Source organism: Netta rufina (genome assembly GCF_964035555.1).
Source record: "Netta rufina genome assembly, chromosome: 19".
NCBI lineage: Eukaryota > Metazoa > Chordata > Aves > Anseriformes > Anatidae > Netta > Netta rufina.
In genome coordinates, this window is record NC_140143.1 from 12153994 (window position 1) to 12171534 (window position 17541).

At 43.0% G+C, this 17541-nt stretch overlaps 1 protein-coding gene across 5 annotated transcripts in view; it reads right to left on the reverse strand.

Moving 5' to 3' along the window:
- MAP2K4 (mitogen-activated protein kinase kinase 4) overlaps positions 1-17541 on the reverse strand; it is a 102815-nt gene that overhangs the window by 54465 nt on the left and 30809 nt on the right. For all 5 annotated transcript variants that reach the window (XM_084298709.1, XM_084298707.1, XM_084298710.1 and 2 more), the window contains one exon: positions 10913-11015. In XM_084298709.1, the coding sequence (XP_084154835.1) occupies positions 10913-11015 (103 nt within the window). The remainder of the gene's footprint in view (positions 1-10912; positions 11016-17541) is intronic.

Sequence of the window (17541 nt, forward strand, 5' to 3'; positions counted from 1 at the left end):
AATCACCCTCCCCATCTCTCACTGGTATGTAATATCCACCTAGAATATCAGAGAGACAAAGTAAACCCAACTGGATTAAAGAGAACACCCCCACCCACCCGCACTCCTCAGGAAGGACAACCACCTTCACACTGCCTGAGCAAGTTGTATTTAAAACAATCACTTTCAGCTGATGTACACTTGTGTCTGCAAAGGCATCAGTTATATCAGGTACAAAGGAGCAACTGCCATCCAGACTTACTCCAAACATATTCCACAAAGGAGAGAATTAAGACAGGCTCTAAAAGAGCCCATGGTTTAGGGTCACCATAGTCCATGGTGCCATAGTCCATAGGCCAGTTTCAGAAGTTTCCCAAAACAGAGAAGCCCTCCCACTCAGAGGCAAGAACATCCACCTGAATCTCAAAAAATCTGTAGCTTTCACTGAGATAATATGTCATGAGCTCAGTTAGTCCTCTTCAGAAGTCAGCTCCTCAAACAAGCAGAATGGCAAAACCAGTTCAGCCCTGCAGCCCCTCCACCCTATCCACTCAATTCCAGCAAACGCCGCTATGTGAGTTCTATGCAGCTGATTTCCTTGGGAGCATCCTCTTCATTCATTCTAGATGTCCTCCATAGTATGTACTGAAAGTCATTCATATATACAGATGATGAAAATAGATGTTGATGATGATTTGCGAGGTCGAAGCAGTCTCTAAATCTGCAGACTGCTCTCTTCATTCTCCATTTTTTAATGTTTAGGTAAGACAAAAGGGATGACTGATTCCTTCAGTTTGAACCCACAGATCAGAGAACTTAGCTCACTTCTCAGTAGCCAGGGAAAACTGCAACACAGTTTACTACAAAGTGGTGAGTAATGTCCAAAGAAATGAGGTACATAGATCTTGCTCTGCTGAAATGTAGTGTGATCCTGAGTACGAAGAATGGCAATGAACAAAGTTTATTTCTACAGCTTGCAACATTAGCTGTTTATTTGGGATTTCTTGCAGGCATGTGCTTTGCAAGGTCCACATCTGGAAACATAAGTTTCTAGTCCAACTTATATCACAAATATGAATACTGACGGTTTGTATATAAAATCCTGTCTGACATTGGTCTCTGTCACACAAACCAGCATAAAAAGGCCTGTGACGGATAAGCTTGTACTGAATCCAACAGTGACAGAATAGACACACCATCAGTATGATACAGTGGAGACTACTCATACACAGGCATTAAATTTATATCAGTGTGTAAGCAATGACCAATTTTGCTACTTGTAAATGATTACTGGAATAAAGTATTTATCAAAAAAGAGTCAACACAAAATGGGGGGAAATACATATATGTATTCACGCATTTTACATGCATTAAAGAAAGGTAATTAGACACTGATGTGTAGCAGTGTGCTTCAGGAATGGAATCACAGCACTGAGATGGACACCTGCATGCTTCTGTACACTGAGGTAGGAGACACAGACCTGCAGAGCTGGAATTCAGAGGAATTGTCAGCTGAATGCTGGGGCATGTGAGCCAATCCACAGGGAACAGTGCAAAGCAAGGTACATCTGAGGTTTTCTCTTCACCTGAGCTTGTGTCAAAGCCTCAATGGATTGCACATATGGAGTTACAATACATTATTTGAAATTATTTCCTCTGCATCAAGGTAGCAACTGTACATAGGAGCTCAGACTGCTCTATCACATTTTCTCTCTCCAAACAGCAGCACATTTCTCATTTTAAGCTCACAGTTAACTGTATCTTCCCAAGAACATGGGGAATCTAGGCTCTCTTCAGCCTTGAGACTTGGTCCACATTCCAGGAGACACATCTGTGAGACACGCAAAATGGGACAACTCTTGCCCTGTTCAACTTGGATTGATCCACAACTAAGAAACCTGATTCATGGGTCAAGAAGAAAAACTAAAAGATAAAATGTCAAGAAAGCACTCCAGCCTCTGCGCTGTTATATAAAGACAAGTAACAGCATCTCCTGATCCCTGGCTAAATTTTAACTGAAATTGGTACCATCTTAAATGTTTTAAGAGCATGCCTTACAAACTGGTGAATTCAGATATGGAGATGCTTAATTCCCCCTCTGACCTTACGCAGTACAGCAGCAAGTTGCACATTTCAACAGATCCCAGGTACACCCTGGGGCGCAGGACATGCAACACACAGGTGCCATAGGAGATTTTTAACCAGAAGCTCCCGTGTTCTGTCTAACCTTACAGATAAGATTGGGGTGCATGGGGATGCTGAATGCTTTTTAAGTCTCCACATACCAAGCTTTTACAACCTGTTTGCATATAAACACGTGTACTGCTTCTACGGAATGCAGAACCTAGAAATAAAGAAAGGAAAAGGAGAAAAAATGCTTCTACTGTCACTGTAGTAAGAAGGGAACAGAAGAGTCAATACCAGTTCTGAAACTATTTGTCCTACCTTCACTTTGATTAAATAAGCACTGTAGTTGTTACATCTTTTTGTGAATTATTTAGGCATGGCAGGACCAAATGCATTCCTCCTAATGTGTGAAGAGTGCTGTAACTCAGGAGTCCCAGAGGTCTACTGACACCAATGCTACAGCTGCTGCCCCAGCCAGACCTAGCACATTCTTTAAACAACTGGGATGCAAACCGCAGGAGTAAGTAAAACCAAAATCCTTAAACCACACCAAACACTCAGTACTTCTGAAACCTTGAACTGCTTTTCAGTAAAAGCGACATTGTACCTCATGTCAAATGTAGTAAAGACACTGTACTTCCAAGGACATAAATACTAGGGGGAAAAAATTATAACTCTCCAATGGTCAGGACAACAGACATTTCTCAAAACATCTCCCTCATTTGACCATGCAAACTGACTACTAGAGCATTCACCATATATTCAGGTTTATAAACCAAGCTGACTAAACCAGAAAATCGGTCATATCCTAGCTCTTCTCTGGGCCCCAGAGAGTAACAGATACCTCTAGAGCTGGAGTTCAGTCCTGAGCATGTTGCAATCACCTGGCTTTTGCCATGAGCAGATGGAGCAGAGGATGACGATTCCTAAGGAATGTCAGGAAGGGATCTGGCCAGTCACAGGTCACACAGGGAGCTGTGTTACTAAATAACGGGTAGGCAGTACATCTCATTGAAAGGCAGACACAAGAAAGAAAGTCTACTGGATATTTATATCCATGGGAGACATTACTCAGCTTTGCTCTTCTGTACAGCCTCTACATAGAGCAACATACAGCCACACTAAATGCAGGTTTGATGGCAAATAAAGTTGAGTTCTGTTTAAATAGGAGCGTTTCTACCTCACAACTTTCCAACTTCCATCAAATCACAACATTTTACCTCCTTCTGCACAGCAAATGTACGAAATACCATTCAACTCAGAAAAAAAATATATGGCAGTCAAATTAAAATTGCTGGTCTTCACAGAATCTCCTTAGATACCACCTAGGTGTCCCTGGAGCAGGAAAACTGCAAAGGATATCTACAACACCTTCACAGGCAGCAAAGGATGGCAGCTCAGGCTCTGTCCCTCTTTCCACCTCCCCTCAACCACACTGCAGATGAAAACAGGCTAAAAGAGGCAGCGTGTCAGATATCTGTGCTGGGCACACGTGGGCAGCAGTGGCCACATCTTGGTGCTCTGGAAAGTGACTGCCACTGTCACCATCTTCTTACAGCCTCCTAACTTCTCAATTACTCTTCCGCACCACAGAAGAGACAGACATCCACACGGACACCAGAAACAGCATCAGTTTTACAACGCATGCAGAGAGCAAAGCTGCAAAGTTGAAATCCTGCTCTCAAATGAATGGCCCTGGCTACTGCTATCTGCACACAAGAGCCAGGACAACAGCTTCTAACCATGCCAGTAGTTAGACAGGTAATATATAGTTACACTCTGAATCACACGTTATCAGGTGATCCTTGCTCAACTCCCTATCCCAGCACAAGATTCTTGTAGCCTTTACCTCTCCCAAATCACATCAGGCTCCAGCTTCCTGTCTACAAAATGGAGAACACAGAATTTTGTGCAACAATTTAGGTTTGCAAAGCCAGATCAGTGAACATGTGTGAAGCACTCAGATGCTATGGTAACAGGAGCCAGGTAAGGTTGTATTTGATTTGACTACCTAAATGTAGCTGATTAGGTTTCCAGATGTTCTGAGGAGCCCAGGTCCCAAAAGCATGTCAGGAAACTACAGATGCTCAGCAACTTTGAAAATCAATGTGAACTAGCATGATGAAGATACACAACCTCCAAATTTTGGTGCCAGACATCAAAGGCCCAAAGTCAGAAGCAGAGGGCTGAGATACAAAACCCTTGCAGAAAGAAGAAAACAGTCCTAGCAGGGCACTGATGACTATGGGATATTGAAGTTGCTAAAGAAATTTATTTTAAGAAACAGCAATCACCAAAAAGCTCCTCTGCAGGATTAGCACATTAGAGAAATAAAAAAACTTAAAAGGTGAGGGGAAAAAAGAGACCTTAAGGTTGTATGTATGCTCAATCAAAACCTCACACTAATTTTGGCTGCACCTTTCCTGAAGAGGTGATCTACTCAAAGTCTAAGATACCAAACAGAGATGTTTTACAAAACCTTATCACCTCTTTCCCATCTAGGCCAAACAAATTTGTATACTTTGTAAGAAACAGGAGTTTTAAATACAAACAAAATTAATCAGTTGTCAAAAAAAGAAAAAAGGTCCTGAGAAAAAGATGATGCATAAAAAACATTGCTCTAGCACTCAAACTACAGCGAGGTCTGTATTAAAAGAGAAAACCTGTTTGTTTGTGGACTCAGACTAACATTTGAAAGAATTTGCTGGGTCCTTGAAGGTTTCCATCTTACTTGTGCTTACTTGAAAATACAAGCTAGTTTCCCAGTGATTATATTCACATACTACAACTTCCAGGAAACACTGCAAAACAATCACAGGAGGGAAAAATAAAAAAATAAAAAAATAAAATTCTAAACTTGTATCTTTTCTATTGAAAACTGTGTCTGAGGAGTCCTACACTGCAGTGGGAAGGTATCATGCAGCAGAAAGGCATCAGAAATTAGTAATAATAAAGACATGAAATAACTGTTAGAGATGCAGAACAACTATTTCCAAGGAATTTCACACAAGAAATTGGGAACATGCTTATATAGGATATTCCACTTTGTTTAATATTTTCCAGACAAATGGTAGAACAATTCTCATAACTCAGCCAGCTGTAGACTACACACCTACAGAGCCTGAAACCACATGCCAGAAAGGTTTGGAAAGTGTAAGACATTAAAAGAGAAGGAGACACTTGACAGAGACTTTGGGACAGCCAGAAAAATTCTTGCCAGGAATAATTACAGTCCTTAAACTATATGGAAATAAAGGAAGCAGCAGTCAGAAATACAACTGGACCTCAATTTGCTTTTGAAGAGTCCAACCTCGAAAGTCTAAATCAAACATCTGCCAACAAGCTCCTGGGGCATCAATCTGGAAAGGACATGTGACTTGCCCAGGAGTCACAAGGGGAAGAAGGTCCACAGGGCACCTCTGGAAGTTTAAGTCACGAGGTACCCATAAAGACACCCACATGTGATACCATAGCCAAGTCAGGCTATTGAGTCCAACAGGCTAACAGATGGTTCAGAAGCTGGGCTTGTGAGCATTAGAAGAGATCTTTTCATCTTGTCATCTTTACAGATGAGATTGCTATGCTCTATGTTGAAATTCTGAAGAGCTGACACTTCTGAAAGTCAGCAAACTTCCCAGCCAGCAGACAGGATGCTCAACATGCAAAACCAGATGCCAAACAAATTCCTTTTTAGATGCTCATTTACTAGCAGGTGGATTTAAAATCTGTAGTCTGAAGTCCAGATTGAGTGCACCAGAAGCATGCAACACTTTCCAGAAAGCTGGTAAATTCACCTACAGCCTACTGAACAACTTGGTTCAATGGCCACCAGCAAGGGCCAGCTGCCAGCAAAACACCTGCGCACAGCTCTACAGCCACATCGCACTGCCCCGTGCAACTCCTTTCAGCAAAAGCCACCAGTCAAAAGTAGCCCCACAGAACTTACATCTAGATAATTATTTAAGCTCATTTTGCTTCTGACCTAAATCCTGTTTGGACACAGAAAAGATGAGGTAAAAGCTGAGATGCTTTTCAGTCTGCTGAAAGTAGCAACTGGGAAACAATGGGTTGGAAGTTGAAATGCTCACCCTAATGACAGTTTGTGCCCTCTGGCCTCTGTCTATCTGCTTTGGGCCAAACAAAGCCAGTGATTGTTAGTCTGGTGTAAGTCAGAAACACAGTCTGAACTAAGGAGAACTGGGGTCTCAAGTGGCAGCTACCCAGCCTGCACAGCAGAGCAATCACACATAGCCCTCCTCACTGCAGCCAGAAGGGACCCACTGCATACACTTCCTTGGCCTGGGGCTTCAGCTGTCAGTAAAGTATTTACAACCCTTCAAGTAAGAATTTTACCCTCCAAAGACAGTTTAACTGAAGAATCATGCTGAACAGGCATAACCGTGGTAAAAGTAATGTGCAAAATACAGTTTTTTTTACATTAATAATTCTAAAAGGCTTTATTTTTCACATGAAGCTCTGCAGTTTAGGCTCTATTCTTCCTTTACTGCATATAGCTCGTGCAAAATTACATATATCAGTGTGCTAGATACTCTAAAGACAGGCTGGGCAGCATACCACAACAAGAAAAAAACACCACTCTCTGTACTTAGGAAGTAAATTTGGTGCTAGCAGTCGCAGCTGGACTACATAGCATGCACATTCTCTATAGCTTCACGCTCCATCAGTCACAGAACCAGAGTTCATCTTCCTTCCAAACCCTATGGTCTTGGTCCTGCTGCAAACATTTCATTCTAAGGCTCTGCCCACCTGCCCCGCTGGACCTGTGCAGCAAAAGCCATTCACAAGGCCTTTCAGCTGCAACAAGGCACCACAGCCCTTGGCATCACCAGGAAGGGGAGATTTCAGGGAGCCACAGCCCTCACTTCCAGCAACTAGAAATGTTCCTCCAATTTCTAGCCTCATCCAAAGCCACCCTGAGTCAGTCTCCTATTTAAACGATACTTCAAAGCCTCCTGATTTCAACACAAGTTCTAATGCAGAAAACATTTAGGGAAAAATCCCAGCACCACTTGAGATGTGGGCAATTTTGCCACTGACTCCAATCTGAGCAGCTGTAGCCTGTGCTCTGTTGGCGGCATCCTTGCTTGGTATCCTGGTCATCTGTGACAAAATGTCCTTCAAGACACCGCAGCACACCTGGTAGTAGACATAGCGGGTAGGAAGAAGACAGGAGGTGTCCTGGGTAGGGGCCTGAGGTGCCATGGGATGTGTAAGGATGGAGAAGGAAAGTCCTCAGCATCTCTCAGCTCCAAGGCCATCACTGAGACACCAGCCAAAGCAAAGCTCAGAGGTCCCAACCGCCCACCAGGTGCACCCACTCTACATACATACAACCTTCCCACTTTCCCCCATGCAGTCTGGCTTTCCTTAGTGCTACTCCAAGTCCAGCCCTGGCAGCCAGCTCCTTCACTCCCTGCAGGCCCATGACAGCACACTGCATTACAGTGTGTCCTCGGGCAGGGGGTGCAGCCCCAACCTGAGAACCAAACCGCAAGACATGGCACAACAATGCTGCAGGTGGGAAAGAAACAACAAGGTGGTGTCAGAAAGAAAAATCAGGAACCCATGTCCCAAGTTTCTCCTTTCAGATGATGTCATCTAGGATTTCTCTTCCTGGAAACACTATTCCAGGGCACAAACTGTACATTAGCAAAAAGCCCCTACTCCTGAGAGTGGTAAAGCTCTAGGAGCATCCTCCTAGCAGGTGGGCACTCACTGGGTTGTCATGGGTGCTCTGTGCCTTGGGATGTAAAGACATGAGAAGCACCAGTCAGTGATTAACAACATCACATCTTGCAATTGGGATTTCATGGCCTCTGAAATTGTTCCTCCAGATCGCGTGCCAACAACACCAAGTGAGAAGAAGCTGAGATCATGCACAGCTCACCAAGGAAAACTTCCCATGGAAACCCAGCCAAGCACCAAGCTTCAGCTCCCTTCAAGCCAGCGTGTGCACATCACATCACCCCTGCTTACAAGAGCAGGGACATCCACTCCTAGTTAGTGTGATTCCCAAAATTATTTCCTCCACCCCCCCCCTTTTATTTTTCCCAACACTCCTGAGACCTTTCAAATCAAGAAACAAGCCTTAAAAAGAAGGTTGAATTTGTACCTTTATGGGGGTAAGCAACGGCCATACACATTTCATCAGGGCACAAAGCCCCAGGCACTAATGAGGAGCCCAGATACAATCTACTCCCCGGCACAACATGCATTTCCTTGGCAGCAGTGGTTTCTTTGCTTGGGAGATGCAGCTTACAAGAAGGTTTCCTTCCCCCTAACACACTGCATGGGTATGAAGAACCCCACCTGCCTACTTTGCTCTCTGCTTGTGTAGTAGGAAGCCACACTCCTACCTGTATATCCACCAATCCAGCCTGATCAGTTCCCTGTCCAAAACCTGGTAATCAAGCAAAATACAGCTAATAGGCAATAATAATAATTAGCAATAATACAGCAATAGCTAATAGCAATTTACAGCTCAGGGCATCTGCAAGTCACTGCTGGCTGCCTCCTTTTGCTCACCACAGTTCACTGTCAGAGCTCAGAAAGGAAATGCAGAGGCAGAAACCTCAGCCCTCCTTGAGGCAGGAGTCACAGCACAGCCTCCAGATTGGTGGATCCAAGTCAGAGAAACTCGAATTTCATGCAAGAAATTGACCTCTCTGTATCTTCAGATCCACCTATCTGGACCAACAGGGTCTACACAGGGAAATGCACTGCAGCATCAAGCCAGCATTCATCTCAGGACTTGGCACCAGCAAGCCCAAGGCCACTGAGTTCCATCAGGTTGGGAGAGAAATAACTCAGTGAACAGAAACACATCTTGAATGGAGAATGCAGCTGGGCCAGCTGGGATAGAATATCCAATTCAAAACTGAAGTCTAAAAACCTTTCCAGACAACAAAGGAAAACCATTCCATTCCCTCTGGAGATGCAGACAGGAGACACAGATACATCACCGCAATGCACCAACTGCAAGAGAAACGTTTGTGTCACTGGGAGAAGTGTGCAACCAGAAGATGTGAATGTTGCCTTTGAGAACGACATCCACTGTAGACCACATAAAGGTTGAGAGGATCAATTAGCTGCATCCAAGCTTATTCAGCTTCACCACAGAGAAAGCAATCCAACCAACATCATTCAACTCTTTCAAATGGAAACCATTACTACAGCTTGTAGCCTCCCAAGAAAGCTTTAGTGCAGACACATCACCATCATTTTTGGCACTTTAATTATCATATCCAACCCAAAACATTTCCATATCCTCAGAACTAGTTACACTGTTAACCAGCCCAGGATCCCAGCCCTGCCAATGACTGCAGCTCCCATGAAGACTGAGTAGTGCCTTCTCAATGGACAATGTTGACAGTCTCTTGCACAAACACGATACTTAAGACATCACCAATTAACTGTGAAAGCCCTTCCGTGCTAGACAGGAACCACTGTGACTTCAAGTGAATCTAAGACAGAGGTCCATGGAGATAAACACAGGAAAGTCAAAGCTCTATAGATGGCTTATGGTATAAACTCAATAGCTGAGATGAAGTCCCTTATTTAATGTACATGGGGAGTTTTGAGAGAGGAAAGGCTCCAAGATAGGGTTCTACAGAAAACTGTTAACAAGGATTTGATGATGTTGAGGAAGGCACACAAAAGGCGCATATATAAATGCTAGTTCTACAACCAGAAAGAATACCCTATTTTTTAAGAAATGAGTGGAAGAGAGAGGAGGACTTCCTGGAAAGGTCACTTGTGTGGTAAGAAGAATCTTTTCAAGTACTCTCTATTTTATTTTATTTTTTAATGTTGTGAATACCAGTGATAACTCATCAGAAACATGTTTCTAACTCAGTAAAAGCTTGCTTAAAAACCTCCAGCATAAAAGAAGCTACCAGAAATAGGAATAGACCACAGGGAATATATTCTCAGGAAGCAGAAGGCATCAAGCTGAAGGAAAGAGGCAGCAACATGCACAGCAAAGCAGAAGCACACTATAACCAAGGACACCCTGAAGAGTCCAGGCAGCAAGGGAAGTTTCAAGTGCAGTTTCTGACACTTGCCACTGACAAAACTCTAAAGACCTGGTAGGGAACTTGAAGAGTAAAACTCTGGGACATCTTTTCACACTAGCTGAATTCTGCCACACGAACAGGCTGTGGGTGCGTCACCCATCAATCTAGATTGGTGGATCTGAGGATACAAAGCTAATACTTTCTGTGACAATGTATTAGTATTATTTACTGGTGTCAGGAACAGCTCTGCCACACTTGCATTCAAACTTTAGATAGGGATATACTGAAGCTAGTGGTCTAGAAAATTCAGTGAGGGCTAATCACTGTACAACTCCCTTGAATCTCCATGTTAGTAGAATGAACAATGTTCCTCAAATTTTTGTTCTTTTTAGTGCTAAAGAATATAGCACAGTTATGTCTTTCACAAATAACACAAATTTCTCTATAATGAAAAGTAATAAGCAGTATATAAAGAGACAGGAAAACGACAGTGAACAGGTCTTGCATTATTGGCTACAATTTATCTGAAGCTAATTAATTCTGGAAGACAGTAGCTCCAGTGTAAAACAAAGATCCCAAATTTAACCTTTTTTAATTCTGGAGAAAAAAAGGGCAAAAAACCACAACCTTATTCTATAGTGACTCAAACTGACTGATTTGAACAACTTAGAAATAACTCAAGTATTCAAAATGCATTTAAAATAACACTGGTTGTTGGCTAAATAATTTCAAAGCTGTTCCACTACTTATGCCTTTGGCTTTATACTCACATGTGTGGATTTTGGAAAGGAACTCCAGAAGTGTTTAAAGTAAATCTTGCTGTGGACTTGAAAGGTGGATTTGCAAAATTTAACTTCAGCGCTTTGCGTTTACCTGGGAGAAAACGAACAGAAAGTAAACTTTTTGTGAGCAACAACATACCATTCTGTAAGAGCATTTGGAAATAAACAGAAAAAATAAACACACTTTAAGAAAATGAAAACATATTTTACAATGACATTAGCAAATCATAATTTGTGTTAGAGACACAGAAATGGAGAAATGGTGTCAATTCTCATCCCATGATCTTCCCCCATCCCATTCCAAACCAGTCGCCAAACAGGTGTCCCATGGACCTTCTGTTGCAACTGGAGTGTCAGCATCAAGCCAGGACTACTAACAGCCACGGGCCACCTCCACACCCAGGCCCTGAGCTCCCTCCATGCACTATCACTCATTTAAACAGATTTCACACCAAGCTCAGCTTCAGTTAGGTGGCAAAGGGAGCTCGACTTACTTGGCACAGCTTGGGCATGCCTACCAGATTCAGGATGGATGACAATGGAAAAGGGGAAGTACTGGATGTGTTTTACATGATACCCAACTGCACGAGGACTGACTGGTCTGCTGACCCCTCCTCTGCCTAACAGCAAGGAGGCACGATCAGGCTTCAGCGAGGATGACAGAGAGCTGCTGTGTGCTGCTTCTGCCAAGGGGGTCACTGCGCAAGGAGTACAGCTCAGCCTGTTAGACCAGGTGGGAGAAAGCTTTGGTCTGCAGTCAACTGAGAAACCATGAGGAACAACATACATAAAGAGAGACAGAAACATGGGGAAGGCTGCTGATCACCACTCTAACCACCAGCTACGTATTTCTCATTAAAGTTGAGATGACCTGCACAAGCACCAACAGGATCAAAGATTACAAAGTGAGATGTCCCTTCCTAGCCCTTCCACTGGGCCACAATAGGTCCTGTCCCATCTGGCTGCAGAAAACCTATGCTCCTCTGTACTAAGCAGCCCCGCTTCAATCTCCACCCGCAGCTTCCCAGGATCCTGATCCCGAACCCCTCAGGCTTCTCGCTTCTTGGTAGAGACCCAAACCACTCCATGCTATCTGCAGGTTGGATACTGCAACCTCCCATCCCAGGCAGCACCAGCCTTCAGCAATCACAGAATCACAGAATTGTCTAGGTTGGAAGACACCTCCAAGATCACCTAGTCCAACCTCAGACTAAGAAGTCCTCCACTAAACCATATCACTAAGCTCTACATCTAAACGTCTTTTAAAGACCTCCAAGGGTGGTGACTCAACCACTTCCCTGGGCAGCCCATTCCAATGCCTAACAAACCTCTCAGTAAAGAAGTTCTTCCTAATATCCAACCTAAACCTTCCCTGGCGCAATTTTAGCCCGTTCCCCCTTGTCCTGTCACCAGGCACATGGGAGACCAGACCAATCCCCACCTCGCTACAGCCTCCTTTAAGGTACCTATAGAGAGCAAATGGACCCGATACCTGAATTCCTCCAAGACCTTTCTCCTGCCTGCACCCTAAAGCAGGTATCAGATTCCCAAACATACTGCAGGCCTTTTGGGAAAAGCAGCAAACACTGCAGAGCACAAGGTCTGCGCACAAGCACTCTGTAGTTACTCTACCTCACACAAAGAGATAGGTGTTTTTAGTAAATCCAAGACAACAGAAAGAGAAAAAAAATTAGAGGTCAAAGTCCTTACAGTAATTTCAGCTTGAAATATTACAAGGATGGTGACATTCATCTAAAAACAGCTTGATAAATCCAAATAGCTCAGAACTGGGGATCCACTCAAAAGAAATACAAACATCTGCAGCCTGGAACACACAAGAAAGCCTGTGACCAGCAAACACCCACCCGCACCCAGCTGAGGCTCTGCAAGGCCTGCCGTCCCAGTGACCACATCGCACGTGGCTACACTCTGCCTTGAGGTCCTTCTGCATGATGCAGTTGCTGCTGCTGGTAGGACTAGACCTACACCGTCCCTCTGACCTTCCCCAGGTCATAGTTACCACTTAGGAATGATCACCTAACCTTTGACTTCTAAATCATTAATTCAGCTTTGATCTTGCTGCAATACAAGAATCTATCTGGAAATATCTGCAAACGTGTTGCATTTTCTGAACATCACCTCATTTGTTATAAACGTCACCCGAGAAACTCACAAAATTCAGCAGCACGAAACCAACTATTCAAGGCTTTGCATCAACCTCTTAAAATAAACAACACATCATCATTTTTTGGTGACAATTCACCTGCAGATTTCCATAAAGCCCCAGCTAGCAGTACTGGCAGCCTTTCATCACAAATAATGACAAAGAAAAGGGACAGCAAGGATTTCCAGCCTGGGCACCCAACTGGCTGGGATGATGCCTGCTGCACTGCAGAGCTCAATGTACCTTTCTTGGCTATGTTACCCACATGAGACTGCACAGTAGGAGCTAGGCCGCAGGACTACAAGGAGACTAACAATAAAATACTTGTTTTTAAAAATCCTGAACACACTGCAACAGGGTGAGCAATGAACAGCAACACTCCTTTCAAAAGTGAAAGTATAGACCTGTTCATCAGAATATGGAGAAATGTCACTGTTCTTGTTGACAGCTGGTCTGCTTTGGGATACTTTCCCTTCTGTTGCATCCTCTAATTTTGTCTTGCCTTGTAAAAAATAAATCAGAAGTAAAAATAAATAAATAAATAAAAAACAAAGTTTTTGGCTTGTACATTTGTAAGTGGAAGAACCCAAAATATCTATCAACTGTCTTGTGTGAAAAATTGATTTATAAGCCCAAGGTATCCTTCAACAATGCTGGCATTTTCAAATTTAATCTCTCAAATCAAGTCTCATTTATCTTACTTTTTCCTATAAAGACATTATTTCCACATTTATCCCAGATTCTCTATTCCACTGAAAAGAATTTAATTGGAGCTGTAGGGTGCCTCCCTGAGCTCAGGTGGGTGGCCTGGTATCTAAATTCTCATCAGCCTCCAAGCCTACCCTTCACTGCAGCCAGAATTTAAAAAAAAAAAATAAAATCTTATTTTTTATTACTTACATCCACCCCAAAAATGACTCACTTTCAGCAAGACAACACAGAGTGCATTTATTAACCAAATTTCCTCTACTACTTGGACACTGTCACTCCTAATTCTTCCAGAACAATGGTAAGTCTACATAAATAATAATAGTCCAATCAAAAGAGACCTATGAAGATCATGAAGTCTGACTACCTGGTCACTTCAAGGCTAACCAAAAGTTGAAACATTTCATTAAGGGCATTATACAAATGCTTCTTGAACTGACAGGCATGAGGCATTAACCACCTCGCTAGGAAGTGTGGTCCAGTGTCTGGCCACCTGTACTGGGTATGGCCGGGACGTTAACTTTCCCTGCGGCAGCCCATACAGGGCTCTGCTCTGCATGTGTAGCTCGAACAGCATTGGTATCACACCAGTGTTGTGTCTGATGAGCAATGCTGGCACAGCACCAGAACTCCCTCCAGCCCCCAAGAGCCTACAGGCTGGGGGCGGGCAAGAGGTGAGGAAGGAACATCACCAACCAAAGGGATATTCCCTACCATATGATGTCACACAGCAATAAAAGGTGGAAAAAGGAAGGAGCGGGGAGGGGTGGGTTCTCATTGTGAAAACATCTGTCCTCCCAAACAACAGCTACGTGCGTTGAGGCCCTGCTTCAAGGACGTGGTCAAGCATCACTCACTGGTGGGAAGTAGAGTAATTTCTTTCCTCCGTGCTTCCACATGGAAGTTTGTTTGTTTTGTTTTTGTTTTTTTTTCTTTTTTCCACCCTTTCTCCTTTCCATTTTTTCCCTTTAGTTAAATTGCTTAATTAATAATATTTTTTCCTTAATAATTATTTTTTCCTTTAATTAGCTTTTTCTTATCTCAACCCATGTGTTGTTTCTTTCCTTTTCTTCTTCCTCTCATTCCCCCTCCTCAGAAGAGGAGAGAGCAGTCGTGGTGGAGTTCAGCTGCCTATCAAGGTAAAAACAACACACCATCCTCAAAACAAATAATTTTTTCCTAATATCCAGTCTGATATTAGGAAATTCTCCCCTCGCACAGGTTTGTGCCACTCCCTCGTGTCCTATCAGGGAGAAGTGACCAGCACCTCCATCTCTATCTCCACTCCTCAGAGACTCGTAGGGAACAACGAGGTCACCTCCTTTTCTCCAAACTAGGATAAACAGTGAGAGGCAGACACAGCAACAACACATTTCAAAGAGCACCAGGTGACAGTAACATTTCTTTTTTAAATGCCCGTCCATACACGCACACACCATGTCCTCTTCCCTCAGCAGCTGAGCAATTCTCATGCTACCAACCATGCAGCAGAGCAAGATGCAATTGTTGGGTGGGTACAGAAAGCAGAGTTCCTAAGCTCACACTCTTGTGGCACATGTGCCTGATGAATTTCTGGAGAATCACTTAAAGGAAGCAGCAGAGCTCAATTCTGCCTTATACGCAATGCAGAAACAGAGGAGGATTTGGAAAAAAAAATAACATAAAGGTAGCAAAACCAAAATGAGAGCCCATCCATCTCTCCCCATGGAATTAAACAGAACACAACACACCTCCACATCTCTGGCGTCAATCGTCTACAGTATTCCAAAAAGATCCGACATTTGCACAGTCAACAAAAGCATTCAAAGCTAACACTAGCAATGTTGTCAGCCAACAGGGAGGCGGAGCAATGTGCACGTCACATCTGTCTCAAGTGGTCCTGCAAGGCTTCTGCAAAGCACACAGCTCCAGCAGGTCTGCCACCAGAGGAACCGGGGTCTCCTGGCAGGGCCCACCATGGAGTCCAACCTGCCACATGGCTGAAACACTGCGCAGCCGCCTGACCAAACTCGGAGACCTCATCTGTCTAAATCCTTGAGTGCATCTGCTGTCTGAAATCAAAGAACAGTCACATAATTCACAACTACCCAGGGTCTTGGGGGTTGCAAACATATTCCTAAAACTTTCCCCAGCTCATTTATTCTCCCCAGTACCCCCCAGCACAGTGCAGGCTGGTGGTGCCAGCACTTGGCAGGTAATTCCAGATGATGGTTATACAATCCCTTACTCACTTTTCCTGTTTACTGTTGCACAAATTCTGCTCTCACACTGGATCCAGTGATTTAGAGCTTTTATCATTCTTCTGGTTTTATTTTATTTGCATGCCTGAATGAAACACTATCCCTCTCTTTCAAGAGCAATGGTACAGAAGATTTTCCATTTCCAGCCACGACAATTTATACAGCGTGAATGTTTGTCCTTGAAGTGGCCCAAAAGAAAGCAACACAATTAACTATGAACTCCTATCAGTAAAATCTCCTCTTCTAAAGACCTGTTCCTATTCTTTACCTATCTGCATGCTTTATGCACTAAGTTTCTCCTTCCTTCCAAACGGTGAGAGGGTGTTGCTATTTTTTTTTTTTTTTTAATCTATTACTATGTCAGTAAGTTTCTAATAGTTCCAACAATGTCAGTCTAAGACATGGATCTGGATTTTCTGCAGATCCAATCAACACAGAAGCACAACCTACACTTGGAAAGCAAACAGGATGGCTGCTTTTGCTCAAATGTTTAACACAGATCAGGATTATGGGAGACACGGCCATCTTCAGAAATGCTGGGCATTTCAATTTACACTAATGTAAACAAAATGGCACATGAAACAACACACAAAACTTAATTAGAAGTCAGACTACAGACACAGCACATATTCTCAAGTAGCCTTTCAAAATTGAGTACTTCAGCTACCCAATCTGAGTTTCATCCCCTAAAAGACTTGACAACTACACACCCTTCAGAAGGCTTCTGCAAAGCACACAGCTCTCTCTCTCCTTGCAAAAACTTCAGCCAAAACTAACTGGAGGCAAAAGAGCTTCTTTAAATATATGTGTTTTGCTGGTGATTTTGCTGCGCGCACATTTAATTCAGACCAGCTTGTTCCTCTAAAACAAAGAGGCCTGGGATTAACATTGTTTCTGAAATTAGCTAATGCCGCTATCACCATCAAGGTTACATGCTCAAAATTGTCCTAAAACATGCTGTAGAACTGTCTACCTTATGTAATTAAACATCCTTTACCAGTTTTGCTAACAATACATAATTCTAATCATTGACTGCTATAACACCCACATCTCTTGAGAACGGTGAATTCACCAAAAAAGTAAAAGTTTGGGGGAAGAGGGCAGAGAAGGCTAACTGTGGAATATATTGCTTTTTCTTAAGTGAGGTTAAACCTCAAAACCAGACCTGAAACTATAAAGGTTTTTCAGTTAGGGTCTTCCCAATTTTGACTAATAGATCTGCCAAACTGCTTGTTAATGGTCATAATAAATTCAGATTACAATTGAATGGAGGATGGCCTTGGTTTTGATGAAGTGGTAACAGAAGCTTATGAGGGAATCTAAACAGAAGCGTATCTATTCTAGGTTATACTTATCTCAGAGCCAAAACAGCTTTTCATTGCATGTTCATTTTCTATCCATAAGACGATAGTAATACGTATTTCAAATCTTTACACTCATAAAACAATAGTATTCCTGTGTTCAAATCCATTAAAAAAAAAAATGTCTGTTTTAGCACCAGGCTG